At 45.6% G+C, this 16,397-nt stretch overlaps 1 protein-coding gene across 9 annotated transcripts in view; it reads right to left on the bottom strand.

The window, feature by feature from the left end:
* The window catches only part of AREL1 (apoptosis resistant E3 ubiquitin protein ligase 1), a 29,710-nt gene that overhangs the window by 10,300 nt on the left and 3,013 nt on the right, over positions 1 to 16,397 (bottom strand). For 4 of the 9 annotated variants that reach the window (XM_050955673.1, XM_050955675.1, XM_050955674.1 and 1 more), the window contains 11 exons: positions 11,978 to 12,242; positions 10,361 to 10,420; positions 9,492 to 9,718; positions 8,561 to 8,798; positions 7,335 to 7,504; positions 7,068 to 7,248; positions 5,980 to 6,227; positions 3,496 to 3,573; positions 2,829 to 2,970; positions 2,256 to 2,377; positions 199 to 274 (listed from right to left, as the gene is read on the bottom strand). In XM_050955673.1, coding sequence (XP_050811630.1) covers positions 199 to 274; positions 2,256 to 2,377; positions 2,829 to 2,970; positions 3,496 to 3,573; positions 5,980 to 6,227; positions 7,068 to 7,248; positions 7,335 to 7,504; positions 8,561 to 8,798; positions 9,492 to 9,718; positions 10,361 to 10,376 — 1,498 coding nt within the window. In that variant the 5' untranslated portion in view covers positions 10,377 to 10,420; positions 11,978 to 12,242. Of the gene's footprint in view, positions 1 to 198; positions 275 to 2,255; positions 2,378 to 2,828; positions 2,971 to 3,495; positions 3,574 to 5,979; positions 6,228 to 7,067; positions 7,249 to 7,334; positions 7,505 to 8,560; positions 8,799 to 9,491; positions 9,719 to 10,360; positions 10,421 to 11,977; positions 12,243 to 16,397 lie in introns of those variants that run through there. The other 5 variants (XM_050955678.1, XM_050955677.1, XM_050955679.1 and 2 more) reach the window with 5 other exon arrangements.

Here is a 16,397-nt window from a genome sequence, read left to right on the forward strand (position 1 = left end):
TGGGACGCTAAATTCATTAATGTTTGTTCAAAACTACAGGGATGGAGGCCATAGAAGGATCTAGACCACAGAGGCTATGAAAGGATCTAGACACAGATGGATATGTTGCAAGACAGCCAGAATTCCACACCAATAAGTGACTCCTGGTATGCTCCTCCTCAAGCCCATAAAAGTTTCTGCTGGAGCAAGTTCACTTACCTTCCTCATCCTGGAAAATCACTTCAAAGTTTTTGCTCCAGTCGGAAATGGAAAAATTCCGTGTTGCTTTCAGAGACTGAGAGAGTGAAAGGAAAAGCATTAGCAGCGGTGGCCAGTGCCCAGGACTCAGCATCCATGCATGGAGGACTTAAATAAAGCAGAATGGGAGGGGCCCAGTCTAGTAATCTGAATACAGGATGGGGAGCCAGGAACTAATCTTGGGCAGGTCACTTTCCTTTCAGCCTCAACCATAGGTGTGTTCTCCATTACAAAATTTAAGAGAAGAGTTCCCCACATGTGACAGCTCCACGTCTCAAAATCAAGACAAAGTTTGCTCAATAGCAACAGCCTAAGTACTGCCCATTCACAGCACTTCCCCCAAAACTGCCCCCTCCCCTACCAGGAGGCAGCAACTCTATAGAGTTATTGCGTCTGTAGCTAGGAGCAACTTTTGTAAAGATGTCTCAGTTCTCTCTGGCCCATCTGTCCAGTTTAGAAAAATAGCCCCTCAGAGAGCACCTCAGAGAGCATGTAGAAGAAAGAAGTCCAAGGAAAAGTTGCTGGTTTATATTTACCTGTTACAGTATTATTTACTTTAACAAAATCTTTCTAGTGACTGAAAATATGTAGGCCCACATTCCTGATCCCAATTAAAGCAAAACCTGTACCCTAGAGAGCCCTGAATGCAACAGTGTCAGCACAGACTTAGTTGATCATTAAATAAATTGGAGCATCATGCTAGCCCCTGATTAGTGCTTATCTCTCTGGTTGCATTTGCCATGTGTGCCGTCCTCATACATCAAATGTTTACATTTCTCACTCCCACATTTAATTTCTTTGATCTTATCTGCCTGCAATGCTACAGCTAATGGCTCTGCAGCAATTTCCAAGATAACAGTATACAGAAGGAGTCTCTGAAAATGCTTTTAGAATGTAAAAATGGTTTGGATAATGAACCCATACCCAAAGCCTCAGTGCATATAATATACAGCCTATCCTATCTGCAGAAAATATTCCCAAATCTAAATTTACCAACCATATAAATTCATCTGATGAAGTGGCTATTACCCACGAAAGCTTATGCTCCAATACGTCTGTCAGTCTATAAGGTGCCATAGGACTCTGTCGCTTTCAACCATATCAAAGAGACTCTCAACCAGTCCTCCCTCCCCGACACCTGGTCTTTTCCATTTCTGTCCCAAAACATACATGGCATAACAAGTCATGGCAACTGACAGTTCTATTGCATCTAATTTAGAAGATCAGTTAAGGACTATAACAGGTCAGTCTGAGTCAAGTCTCACTGCTAATGCTCTGCAGAACACTTTGCAAACAGAGTGAGTCAGTGCTCTGCAGCTGTTATTGCCAAAGTTCCACATTCTTCGGCTTGGTCTACCCTAACTGACATGACAGTAATTCTCAGAGTATCTAGGGTGGGTTCCCATTTTTCAAGGAATAGTAAGCATCTGATATAGAACAACTATCAGGATTTTCTTATATTTTTCTAAAGAACTGTGCAAGGAAATAACAGTGCCAGGCCAGGGCCTCCTCCCTGCTCAGAGCATCACTGGCTCTTACAGTATAAGGGGGAAGTACGCAGCTTCCCACAAGCAGGAACAGTTGCCAAACCCGAACAAAGCACACTGGACAAAGGCAGTGCTTGTCACAATACGGCTTGCCTTGACAGTACTCAGGGCTCTTTCTAACCACACACAAATCAACTGTCCCTTTAGCCCAGACATTGCTACTGCCATACCAGGAGAGATCAACTGCCCCTAAGTCCTAGCAACTATCAGTGACTGATGTCAGAGGTATAAGGCTTTCAACATATATCAAATTATGTAACATTATCAAATGAGAATTTTTTTTTTGTTTCCCTTCCCAAAGCTGGTGATCAGTTTATGCCCTGGAGCTAGAAGCTCAAACGTCATCATTGTTCCTCCAGTAGGTGTCAACCTGGATTTCACTAGAGAGTAACTGGCGCAGGGATGGGTCCTGGGCACAAGTGAGAACAGCCTATTGTCCCCCCAGGTGCCAACTGTCATGAGCTCACTCACAGATTCCAGCAGGCCGTGGCGGCTGACCTTCAGTGTAACCTTGGAGTGAGGTCTCTTCATATGCACTTGACGCAACTCCCGTTGGAAGAAGTTCACTTTGTCCTGAAAGGTCTCTGAGCCTCCTGAAACAGTGATCTTATGATTGCATCTGAGCTGCCAACACCTCATGTGTCAAGATGGGGTCCCCATCCCTATTTGCATAGGACTGCTCTATGGTCAGAGTGATCTGCCATGGAAGGCAGGAACAGCAGAACTCCCAGGGGACAGTTTGTGGTTGACTCTTTCAGACATTCAGCCACTCACAGAAATGCCTTCAGAGAAATGACAGAAAAGCCTGCTGAGCATGAGAAGCCAGGGACAATGAATTCCATTCACTGGAAGTGTTATCAGAAGCAGAAGGGGGAGACAGAGGACTACTCTGCAATTCCTAGAAGGGTTCTATAACTCTAAGTAGAGTGGAATAAATGACCTCAAGTGCTAACTCCCTGCCTGCCACCCCGTGATTCATGCAACCTGGGGATGCAGCAACCTGAATCCCCCAATCATAGTGTCTATCCCACCAGCCTGTTTTACCTATGTTTTTATGCAGAGAACGAATGAAAGTGGCTGCCAAGATGTTCCTCTCCTTGCAGCTGAGCTCCACAGGGGGCTGGATCCCATCATCTACCACCAGTGTCAGCAGCTTGTGCACAGGATCAGGCCCATGGTAAGAAAACTAGCAGCAACGAGACGCAGGACAGTGGTCAAACCACTGTGCAGCAGAGAGCACAGCATGTCTAGTACATATACTAAGAGCACTTTCTGCACACACACCTTCCCATCTGCACACCCACACAGAACCAATTAACAGGCACACTGCCTCTAGTGTCTGGATTCCAGCTGGAATGTTGCCTTTATAAAGCCCACTTCAAACAGTATGGACTTCAGGGGGACCAAAACTAGATGCCTTCTTCCTCCTCCAGTAAAGCAATTAGGAGAAGTGTGGTAGAGGATTGAGAGTGATATCTAGGATCCTGATGTTAGGATGAGGAGAAGAGACATGGCTGGCCCTGCTCGCACACATTTCTAGTACTCTGGTAGGAAAGATGTTTTGAGAGTTCCTGGATTTCATGTATCTAGCTGCTGTTCAGTGGAAATAACCCCACTACCCCAACAGCAGATCTAACAGGCAGATCGTTATTCAGCAACAAGGGGTGATAGGGTGGGAATGGCAACAATAACTGGATGGAGACAAACCCACCTTGGTCCCAGGACACACTCTGAAGGTGAAGAGGCGCCAAGGAATGATCTTCAGGTAGAATTCCTTCACTGAGAATTGCTGGGGAGCCATAGGGGAGAGAAATCATTAGCAGCCACATTTCTACTAAAGCTCCTTTCTAAAGTACTCTATAGACTCAAGACACAGAATGAACAAACCCACAGGGAAAGCCTCCTTCCAAAACCTCTCCTGTGACAATACACATGCCCTTCAAACCTCCGCTACGCAGTGACATGGGAGAGAGAATGACTGTAAGCAACCTGGCAAAAGGACTTAATTGTTACACTTGTCTGAAGAGCCCAGGAAACACTGATGTGACATAAACATAGCAGTAAACCAGGGCATGCATTAACAGGCCAATGGCACACACCTTAGCTTTTAAAAAGCTAGTTGGTGTATGGGAATTTAGGGTGGAAGCCAGGATTCAAATAGTAAGGGATGCTACAGGACAGGACTGCAATGCATTGACAGAGCTGGGAAGTCCTGAGGAAAGTTATCCTGGACTGGCCAAATTATTGCAGTTACTCCTTGAATTTCATGAACATCAAGTTCAAACAAATAAAAAAAAAAATCTTGCAATTGTTGAATCTGGGGCTGACCAGGCCAGTTTGGTCTCTTCACCATGCAGAGCATTTCTGGCAGAAGGCCCTCAGCTGTGGAACTCCCTCTCACTGGAGAGCAGGCTAAGCCCCAATTTTAGCACCTTTAGGGTACACTACAAGGCCTCCTTCAGCAAAGATGGCTGGGGAATGGTCAGCAGCAATTTTCCTGGAGTTGAGCAAATGAGAACGGCCCTATGTAAGTAACTGCTGGGCTGGACAGCATGGGTCTGTTGGACAGGAGTGATGCTCTACATTTATATATACGGTGCCCAAACACTACAGTTATGGGTACATAAGAAATGCACAGATTAGACAGGTGCCCAAGGGGTCTCTCTTCCAACCCAAGCAGTAGCTACTACAGAAGGCATTCAGAATGATCGCCAATATCAGGAAATTTAACAGTGAAACTTGATGAAAGTCCAAAATTATCTCCCTGAAATCAGAGTGAGAGGACTACTGGATCATTCCCCCTCGGACATCATTCCCAGTTCTACATTTTCTAATACTGCATTCAATCTAGGTTTAAATATACCAAGCAATGTGGCTTCCCCTCTACCATTTGGTGACTGTTTCACAGCCTCATCTCTCTCTCGCTGTCAGGAAGATTTTTCCTAGGTTACGGTTTTACATGGGTACCTATTACTGTATTACTTGAACCCCTCTCAAGTTAATGGATTGGCAAAGTGAGGTCTCTAATGGAATTTTCTGCTCTCCTGGTTTCCCTAGGCACTCTCCTTAGGAAAGGGGTTTTGGTGGAGAGTGGAGGGTCAATGGTTGCTGTAAATATTGATCTTGTTATAATGGCAAAATCTACATTGTCCCTTTCTTAATTTCCTTCCATTTCTCCTAGTTATACCCCAAGGTATCGCACTAAATAACCATTCTCTGTTCTAGGTTTTTATATGTTAATCCCTTCACTTTCGTTATTAAACAGATTGTGCTTTTCTAACCTTTTTTCCTAAATCAGTCTTCCTAGCCCCCTGATCAGTTTTACTGTTTTTAATCTGATTTTCCTCCTCCTGATCATGATCTATAAGTATTCCACACTGAGGACACTTGATGGCCAATCTCACCAGACCCATATAGGAGCTAATTCAAAGCCCACTGAAGTCAATGAAAAGACTCCCATTGACTTCAATGGGTTTTGGATCAGACAGAGAGAGACTGTTACATGCCCCTGCTCTGCGATATGATGCTTCTACATATGCAATGCTAAAACTGCAGCAGTCTTTTTAACTGACACTGAATTGCAAAGTGTAAATTTTCTGCCTATTCCCTCTCTTAGTCACCCTCAGCTGTTCCTGCTTTTAAGGTTTCTCACTCCCATTGATTAGCTAGGTTGGGGATCATTTTCCCCAGATGTTGCAGCTGCATTTTCCAAAGCTGAACCTTATTATATTCTCCCCCGCCCTCCATGTTCCTAAACTTTCTAGGTCCCTTTGTATCTCTCTGCCCTCACTAGACTAGTGTTTGCAGCTCCTCCCAATTTGGTATCAGCTATGAATGTCATTAACATGTAGCTTATACTCCTGTTTCCCATCTTCAATGAAAAGACTGCCTGCCTTGGCGAGCACACCTAATAAATCCCCATCTGTTCTGTGGCAGACATCTTCACTCTATCAGGCTCCCACTACATTTGTTCCCTGGCTTTAAATTTAACATCTTGGGATCCTTTAGGGGAGAAAAAAAAAACAGAGGAAAGGAATCTGAAATAACAAGTTTAAACAAACACTTAGTTTAGACAAACTTTACCAGCCAAGTCTGACATGTCTAGAAGCAGAGCCCAAAGTGATTGGTAAGGCAATGTCTGAAATGCCAGAACATTTGAATCAAAACTAAAGAGCAGCAACCATGTGGGCTTTACCTTGGGTGACACGTAGCAATACACTTTTTTAGGTTTCTTCACTTTCTCAGGAGTCTGGCTGTCAGATGGAGAGTCTTCATCCTCATCCTCAGTTGCAGTAGAAGAACGGCGCTGGGAGGAGCCCAGATGCATGGGCGGGAGGTGCCACTGCGTGTTGGCATAGCTAGTAGAGTTGTAAAGATAGGCCTCAAAGTAGATACTGACCCCTGATGTGGACACATTGCGCTCTACAATGTTCATTTCATTTTCTAAAGGACATAGATGGAACACATGTAAAGCTTGATACAGCCAAGAAACGAAGTTCAGCATCTCACATTAAGCTCAGAGTCCACAGAAAGGCACTAAGCAAAAAGTCTAACCCGCTAAGTGGGAACTTGGTAAATTGAGTCAAGAATGGAATATGAAGCCTTTCATCTCCAGGGCATCAGTATGTCGGGCCTGTTCATAGGTCAGGGAGATAAGCTGACTTGGAGGGTGGGGGGGGGGAGAGGAGAGAGAGAGAGAGAGAAGGAATACAGAACCTTTCACTTCTATGGCACCAGTTCTAATCTGACTTCTGCCTGTAGTGACCAAAAGCCATAAGCATATGACAGTCATTCAGTAGCTTGTGTGAAATAAATTGGTAGCTTCACTCCTTGTGGGACAGAAAACCACATCACAGAACAATCAGGAATACCACTTATCTTTTATATTGTACTCTTCATCTGTAGATCTCAAAGCATGCCCAAAATTGGCCCCCTACTGTTAACCTGTGAGATGCAAAGGAATGAGTAGGCCACGGTCAACTGCTCAATCTCTAAAAAATTCCCCTTTGAGGCAAGGAAGGAGGCAGCTCCTGGTTTATACCTGTTGTGGGGACAGGGAATGTCTGTCTCCAGTGTTTTCTCCATCTAGCTTTCTTTGCCAGAACCAAATTCAGCTCATTTAAATAATATTACATGAATGGACATTACCAGGGCAACTGAGTATGGCTAGCACGGAGGGAAGCCACATTTAAAAAAAAAAAACACAGCTCTACTTGACTAGAACATATGGCATCCAGTAGCAGGTGCAATTGGTCTGGGATCACCTAGCACCTTTCAACTCACCACTTAGGACAATAATGTCAAAATCGCCATTGCTAATAGGCTGGGTTTGGTAGGAGATGCAAGCATGGAAACAGCCTCTACGGTGCAGGGTAAGTCGCAGGAACACTTGGCAAGTCTGCCGATTGGACACCACTGACTTCTCAAACAAAACGCCAGAGCTCTCTTCCTCTTGGGGACCCAGCTAGACAAAGAGAGAGAACATCAGTGGAGAGGACAACATTCTCTAGCTCAGTACAAGACTGGGAGAGGGGGATGGAGTCAACTCACCTCATGGATGGAAAGGCTGTAGTTGTGCTCATCTACCAGGGACACAGAATTGCTGGTTGGATTATCATACTCATCTCTGGGGACAATCTGCAAGGTGTGCTGCTGCCTGCAGGTCAGCACCAGAGTGGAAAAGTGGCAGACGATTTTGGTCTTGGAGGGAACCACCATCCCTGAAACAAAGAGAGAGAATTTAGAATTAGAGACAGCCCTGGGTACAGCAGCAGAGAGCTAACAAGATAGGAGCACAATGCCCTGTAAAGAATGGATGAATTCTTAACATATTCACCGCCTCTGCAGCTAGAGAACCAAGCCACTAAGCACTGAAATGCATGGAATGGGGAGGAAAGAGCTTGCCAGGGGATAGAGGCCCAATACCCTGAACAAGGTTAATTCTCAAATCTGTTAGCCTTTAAGGTGCCACTGGACTTCTTGTTGTTTTTATTTAGAAGAGTGTCCTCCACTCCAATCATGCTAGCACTTTAGCCCTCAACTCTGGAACTCAATCCCGCAGCCAGTCCAATAAAGTACAAATCAGTTGATCTGTAAGACTCAGTTAGTAATGCAAGCTTTAGCCAGAAGCGTATTGAGTAAGTTTTGGGCATCCTCTTTTTTTTGGAGGCAATAAAGGGGGCAACTTAACTGGTATTGTGTCTATTTGTAAAATTATTTAACGGATGTATTTTTATTGTACATGCACAGAGGGTATAAAATATGCTGATTGGAATCAAACAGAAAAAAATTAATTAAAAAGGAAAAAAGGAAGCTTTTCCAAGTAATGTATAATTAATCTGCGGAATTCATTGCTGCAGGAAATCAATGAAGCAAAGTTAAGAAGATCCAAGAGGATTAGAGTCAAATCAAAATAGCACTTGCAGTGACATAACCTAAGATATAAATTATAATTCTCAATCTTTGTGCATAAAGGCATTCTCTGACCACTTAGCTAGGCCAGGATGAAGTTACCCACAAGAGACGGTATGGTGCCAATGGCTATGTAGGCTGAGAGGCACTAGCAGCCTACTCCAGCTTCCGTTTTCCTATGCTTGCTGCTCATAAGCTTGCTTAAACCAAGAGTCTCTACTATTTGGGGTGGCATGTGTGAAGAACAGACTGCAGAGGGGGTAAACCCTCCCCACATATCTATCTCAGCAACCAACATGTATACCTTGGTGTCTCTGACACCTCTATATCCACTCAGGCTCACTACCAATTCACCTAGACCTTACCTGGCTGAAACACTTTGTAGTAGGGGCTGTATGCCACATTCAAGCCGCCGAGCTTTATGGTAATCTCATATCGCCCAGCCCTGCGCACAGTGAAGGCCACTTTCACCACATTGGAATTGGGCTCTTGAAGGACTTCCTGGGTCACAGGAATATCCATTGCTAGCTCCACATGGCAGATTTGAACTCGCAGCCCCACAGGCCGATGAGCAGGGAAGGGCTGCCCATTCTTATAGAATAACTGCATGGGGAATGGAGAAGCCCAGGTCAGCAGAGATATGGGGTGCAGGGACAGAGAGAAACCAGCCACCTTGCAACAGAGGGGCAGGATGGAGCCATGCCTCAGCAAGGGAATGAGGGGACAGCAAATGCAGAACAAGGCCCCACAGCCCCATGGTATGGGCACCGTCCTCCTAGAGAAAGAGGGGACAGTGAGTACCTCTGAGCTCTGGACCCCCTCTCCCTTGTCCCTTATTGTGCTGGGGTTCAAAAAGGTGACTTGAGAAGAACAAGTTTCTGGGCAATTGATCCCTGAATTGTTAGTGTGCATCTAGAGCAGGATCAACAGAATTCAAGCCCACAAGTAGAGCAGGGAAAGCCGCATCCTTACAGGAAGACCACTAGGTCTTGTCCACGTGTCCCCAGAGAGAACTAGGTAGTGCCCCTCACCAATTCACCCTAAAGGAAGGTGCATAGGAGACACTCACCCCAGCAGTTGACCTAGTCTGTGCCGATGACATGCAACCGCATGAAAGGAGTTTGTTAGACACACACACTAGATTCAGTTCAACCATGAAAATGACCTAACAGATAAACAGGAGAGGACCTCACCCTGTCCCACACCCTCCAAACAGTAAAGAAATTTTCCCTTCTCCTAGAGATAAAACTCTGCTCCTAACCCCCAATCTGTGTGGAGACAGAAACATTCCCTTACATGCACTCGGAAGGCCATGCTGTGGCCCACCTCATAGGGGTCCTTCCAATCCCAGGAGACTTTGCAGGAGCGGGGGTCCAAATAGTTGCCTCGCACGTAGTCATAAATAGTTCGCTCCCCTCGACGCTCCCGGTCCTCATGCTGGAGGAAGCTGACTACACGTGCGGCAAGCTCAAAGAGGAACTTAATGGTGAAGAAGAAGGCTATAACAGATACTGTGATCCCACCTGCAGCAGGGAAAAAATATAGGATGGTTATGGCAACATGGCCCAGCAAAGCACTGAGATCCCACCTGCACTGAGATTGGATGTCTTTCTACAGAATATGCTCTAACTCAACCAGAAGTTATGGGCTGGATGCAGAAATTACTGTGAGAACTTCTGTGGCCTATGTTATTCAGAAGGTCACACTAGATTACCATAAACGTCCCTAGGTTTTAGATTCTATGTATGACTATGAATTGACTGAAGACGGTTGTAGCTGCCCAGAGTCTGAAGTATGGCACAGGAGAATCTAGATACATTTGCAAGTGGTTTTCTATAAATGCCTACATAAAACTACTGACTTTCCAGCAAAGGAAACAATGGGACAACTACCACTTGTAATATTTAAAACTGGACAAGCATGCATCATGGAGGAAACAAACCCGCACTAGTCCATAAACGTAAAGGGGAGGGATGAGCCAGGAATGAGGTCAATGGGATGAGTCTGCTTGGGGTTGAAGAGGAGGGCAAGGTGGCAAGAAAACTTCTTGTTTATTAGATATAACCTAAACCAGTGTGAAAGCATTCAAGACAGTAGAAGACTTAGGGAAACCCTCAGGTTCCTACAGAGAGATACACAGACATTAGGGCTGCCTCTCCACTTACCAATAATGTAAAACATCGGGTCCCTTCGGTGAGACAAACAGCTGAGGATCACAGCTGCATCTAGAACACAAAGCACACCATGTGCAGTTCAGTGACTCCTTCTCAAATCCACACAGCTCACAGCACCTATCAACAAATATTCAGTGCCCCATAATTCTGAGGGGCCAGCAGGACTCCCCATCTCTTCCTCCCCCTACACACATGATATGCTTCAGTGGGAGCTGAGAAAAATCAGTCTTCTTCTTAAAGAGATCACTAATGCATGATACCAAAAAGGCTATGGAACATCCAATCAGCCCAGTTTACTGTAAAGAACAATTACACTACAGATTCCTGTTCTGAACCTGTGATATCTGCAATAAAGACAATGCAGTATGAGCTTCAGAGACTGTGTTGCGAGTGGCAAGTGGGCTTCAGGGACTGGGCAATAGGGCCACTCACCCTGAGGTCACCAGTTCCAACACTAATGACTGACAGTAGTTCTTATCTGTTTGATGGCTCTGCAAAGTGAGTTTTCATGGATCTGAGTTCCATTCCCAGATGTCATGTGGGCACATCACAAAACCACCACCATAGCTGGTAGCAACTAGCCCTCAGGTTGGCAGCCTCAGCAGAAAAACTACAGCATAAATGGGTCATGGAGCATAAACCTCTTTCCCTCTGCCACTCCTCCACCCCCAAACAAGCCCTCTAGCATAGGGCTGAAATACATTTGGCCCTTCTGAGGCTGAACACAGGGGGACAATGGGATAGGGACGTGCACCTATATCTTCCTTCTCACTTCAACAAAGTGGAAACACCATGCATTTTCAATTATTGCAAGGAGTTTGCCGGTGGCTCAGGGACCCTGAGGCTGTGACATCATGCAGCAGAGCAGGAACCACTCCAGAAGCTAGTACTTAGCCCAAGGGGGTGAAAATAACAGTTTCACACACACTAGTGCATACAATGTAGCTTGTCAGCCATTAGGCGAGGAATTACAATGTGCATACAAGTATCAGAGGGTAGCCGTGTTAGTCTGGATCTGTAAAAGCAGCAAAGAATCCTGTGGCACTTTATAGACTAACAGACGTTTTGGAGCATGAGCTTTCGTGGGTGAATACCCACTTCCTCAGATGCATGTAATGGAAATATCCAGGGGCAGGTATATATATGTGTGCTAGCAAGCAAGCTAGAGATAACGAGGTCAGTTCAGTCAGGGAGGATGAGGCCCTGTTCTAGCAGTTGAGGTGTGAAAACCAAGAGAGGAGAAACTGGTTCTGTAATTGGCAAGCCATTCACAGTCTTTGTTCAATCCTGAGCTGATGGTGTCAAATTTGCTAGCACACATATATATACCTGCCCCTGGATATTTCCATTACATGCATCTGAGGAAGTGGGTATTCACCCACGAAAGCTCATGCTCCAAAACGTCTGTTAGTCTATAAGGTGCCACAGGATTCAATGTGCATACAGCTAATCTATGCATGAAGTGAAGTTACTTATCGGTTTCACATCAGCACCAGCAAAAGTCACCAACATGCAGAAAGCAAACACGGCTGACATTTCCCTATCTGATGGCTACATCTTCCAGCCCTGTGAATCCTCCCAACACTCTAGCCAATGGCAGTCACATACCTTTACAAAAGTGCCCATGTTCTAAAAGCCAACAAGGGGGCACTCATTCCTCCACATCCTTCCTCTTGGCGCCAGAGGTGGGGCAAGGGTCAGCAGGAAGGGACCAAGCAGCGGAGCATCGTGGAAAGAGGATCCTGGAACTCACATCTTAGATTCACAGCTGGAGGAAAGGGACTCAAGTACAGCAACTTATCCCCCAACTCTGGGAAGAGGATATCTGCACACTTGCACTCTGCAGCCACCAGTTGCTTGCTAGCCTCCCTGCCTGAGAAGGGACAAGAAGAAAAAAAAATCCATTACACCTATCCATAGATGAAAAGGGAACCCTAGAAGGGGATTAAAAAAAACTTGACTCCCTGTCATTGCCACAAGCATAGCTGCTGTAAACCACTACCACAACGTGAGTGAAGTGCTAGGCTTCTCCATGTCCCAGTACTCTGAATGTAACCTGGTCTCATATCACTTTGCAGCCTAGATAGGCAGGCCCATTCAGTCAACACCAATGCCCCTGAAACCCTGCAGGTCGAAGATGGAACAAAATTTTGCCAGCCCAGATAGATTTCAACAGGCTGAGGGGTTCAGCAGGGCAGCCAGGTACCTGGCTCCCGCCCGAGAGTAAATTTTATGGACTGAGCACCACTTGAGCCCCTCAGAGAAAGTGGGCTGGGGATAAAGCTAATAAAAGCATGATGTCCAGCAAAATATGACTGCACCAATCCCAGGTGAAGGTTATTCAGCTGCAGAGACATTTACAGACAATGGCAATATGTCTTACAAGGAATCTGAGCCCCAAAACAGATGGGGAAAATGTCTCTGCTGCTGCCACATTACAGGTATCCCAGATCTGAACAGCGGGTGGCCTCACAAGACAATTCATTTTAAGCACTGTCCACCCTGCAAAAACTCTGAGTTGCAAAGCAGCCAATACCTCAGTCTGGAGACAAACCCCATAACAGGTAGTATCTGTGTAACCCATAGTGCAGTGGTCCCCAAACTTTTCAGCTTCGCTCCCCTCCTCACCCCATCTACACCTCCCCCCAAGAGCTGGGGCTGGGAGTGGGGTTGTGGCTCCTGGTGGGGGGAGGGGATGCAGACAGAGGTAATAAGGAGGCTGGGGGTGGGTCTGGGGCCCAGGGCCTCGGCCAGGGACAGGGCTGCAGCTTAGGGGGAGAGGGGGAGGGGCTGAAGCTGGGGGCAATGCCAGGTGTGGGGCTGGGAGCCAGGGCTGCAGCTGGGGGCGAGGGGCAAGCAGAGCTGTGAGTGGAGCGGCGCTGAGTGGTGCTCCCTCCCCGCCCCCTTGACACCCTCTGGGTGACATGCCCCACAGTTGGGGACTTCTGACACAGAGAATGGGAAATGTCCCAGGGGGCCAAGCACCTCCCTAGCTCAGATCTGTTCTTTCAGAATGCAGAGTGCAAGAAGGAGACCGGAATAAATTAGGAATGACAGCACCACTACAGCAGTTCTCCCAAAACAGATCACATCAGCTAGCTGTCTGATAGTGGTGTTCTCCTTACCTTCCATGCTAAGATACCTGCTCCTCCTCACTCCCCACTTACCCACCCTCCACTTCAGGGTGCCTGCCACCTTTAACCCATCCCTTCCAAACCATCTATTTCAGAGTGCCTGCTGCCTTCCCATGACCTCTTACCCACAGCTCCACAGTACAGAGCCTGCTGCCTTCAGGACACAAAGCTCTCCACCTCCACATGCAAACAGATGAGCAAATCTGTACAGAGTTCTTTACATCACCCCAAACCTGTACTCCTTGATGCTCATTCATTTGGCCTTCAAGCCTGGCTTCAAACTCTGCTCCAACTGTGCTACTTTGTTACAAGGTTTTGCCCACCCACCAGCATAAATGGTTTTGAAACCGCAATTATAGTCTAGGAAGGAACAGTACAGGGCCTAGTTTCTAGAACTATTTCTAACACTGGTAGCCGAAATGTTTTTAAACACAGTAACACACTCCTGCCTCCACCTCTCTTCACATTTCTTCCAAGCATTCCAAAAGTGCTCCCTTTGTATCTGGCTCACTCTCCAAAGAAGGAGTGCACTCCAACCCTGGTCACTCAATTACAGACCTAAAAGTTGCAATTCTTCAACAAAAATAACCTTCAAAAACAGACTCCGTTGAGAAACTGCAGAACTGGAATTAATTTGCAAACTGGACACCATTAAATTAGGCTTGGATAAGCACTGGGAGTGGATAGGTCACTACACAAAGTAAAAACTATTTCCCCATGCTAATTTCCCTCCTACTGTTACTCACACCTTTTTGTCAACTGTTTGAAATGGGCCATCCTGATTATCACTATAAACGGTTTTTTCCTCCTGCTGATAATAGCCCACCTTAATTGATTAGTCTCGTTAGGGTTGGTATGGCAACATCCATTTTTTCAAGTTGTCTGTATATATCTATCTTCCTACTGTATTTTCCACTCTACGGATCTGATGAAGTGGGCTTTAGCCCACAAAAGCTTATGCTCATATAAATCTGTTAGTCTCTAAGGTGCCACAAGTGCTCCTTGTAATTTCCACAGGGACTCTTATCACTGTGCAATTCTGAATTGTTTTTGAATCTTGGTGAAATATTTCCTTTGACATCTACAGAATCAGCTCCCTCGCCCCACTTCAAAAGTTATCTTTCCTCCTTTGGTATCCTGCTGTTAAGTGAATTGTCTTGTTAGACTGACCTCACGCTTGGTAAGGCAACTCCCATCCTTTCATGTATTTATACCTGCTCCTGTATTTTCCACTTCATGAATCTGATGAAGTGGGTTCTAGCCCACAAAAGCTTATGCCCAAATAATTAGTTAGCCTCTAAGGTGCCACAACAATTCCTTGTTGTTTTTGCTGATACAGACTAACACGGCTACCACTCTGAAACCAGTACAACACTGGCATTCTAGGCCCATATGCACAAGCTATCCCAGTTTCAGCCCATAACTCCTTCCCTTCCCCAAGTCATGCTGAAAGTTACTCTCTGTTCTAAGTCTGGTACCTGAAACCTCCAGAATGATCCAGGAGCTTGATGCCAATATGAATATGGGCCATTTGGTTTTGCTTACAGAATTTCAGAATTAATGCCCTGTGTCTGACAAGCTGTCTCCCTTAATCAGCCCAGCAAGTTCTTATTTCATTACCACTGTATGAAATGGTAGGCAAGGCACCAGGTCAGGTGGCCAGCAGAGACAAAAGGAGATGCTAGAGGGAAGCTGGCTGTGAATGTGGCATGTGCATTAGAACCGACCCCAAAGATACTTACTCAGCCAGGATACTGTGGGGTAAGCTTCTTGCCATGGTTAGCTAGTACCCAGATATGTAATTTATTCACAAGTGGAACAAGTCATTTTAGATGAGCATCAAGCAATGCCAAAAGCTACCAGCTAACAAGGTGGGGAACTAACCTTTTTGTGAAAGATACCAGTATAGAGTCAACCTCACTACTGGGCAGAGAAAATACCCAGCTGTCCTACAGGCCTTATGTTCTTGATTCAAGGACACAGCAAGTGATGGCCTCCTGCCACCTGCAGGAAGAATTTGAATTTGGAAGACTTAATCCAGATTTGCCTCCCGAACTATCCGCAGAGCCAGGATGGAGTGCATGGCACCACAGAGAGAACTGCAGTAGAGACAGCAGAGTGTGCAGCAAAGCTCTGAAAGCTGCGCGTGCACAAGTGTAATTGCAGCTATAAGGGAAATATTAGCCAGCACTGGTACATTAATGTAACTGAAGTTCCTGAGCCATTAGAGGGCATACGTTATATGAAACTAGAGTGACCATATAGAAAGTGTGAAAAATCAGGACAGGGGTGGGGGGCGTAATAGGTGCCTATATAGGAAAAAGCCCCAAATATCAGGACTGTCTCTATAAAATAGGGGCATCTGGTCACCCTATATAAAACAGACTTGGTGAGGCCCTAGAACACATCAGCTTTTCCTCCTTTTGATATTTTGTTGTTACGCTGATAGACATTTATATTGGTTTCCTCCTCCCCCCCCAAATTCCAACAGCTTTCAGGAAAAATGGATTACGAATAATTTCTGCAGGAGAGTATTGCCACAAATTATAAAAAAGAAGCTGAGAGAACACCTTGGCAACTTTGTAAACCAAACACCTTATGTGGCATATCTAGCCATGTAGAAAAATACTCACTGACAATGATCAGTACTTCGCAGATCATGCACAAGAAAATGATTCTCCTTAGAGTGAGACTATCCAGTTTTTCTCACTTAAATCAAATGTGTGCAAGGGTATCAGTGCAACTGCACATATGCACTTAATTTTAAAATATGCTGAAAGTCAGAAGAGTCAGCTCAAGGGCAATGGGCAGGTTCCAATATCAAGCAGCAAGGACAGAAAGCCACATTGATGGCCAAGATCAACACAAACAGATCTGTCACTCTCTCTCCAGGA

The sequence above is a fragment of the Gopherus flavomarginatus genome, chromosome 5, assembly GCF_025201925.1.
Source record: "Gopherus flavomarginatus isolate rGopFla2 chromosome 5, rGopFla2.mat.asm, whole genome shotgun sequence".
NCBI classification, from domain to species: domain Eukaryota; kingdom Metazoa; phylum Chordata; order Testudines; family Testudinidae; genus Gopherus; species Gopherus flavomarginatus.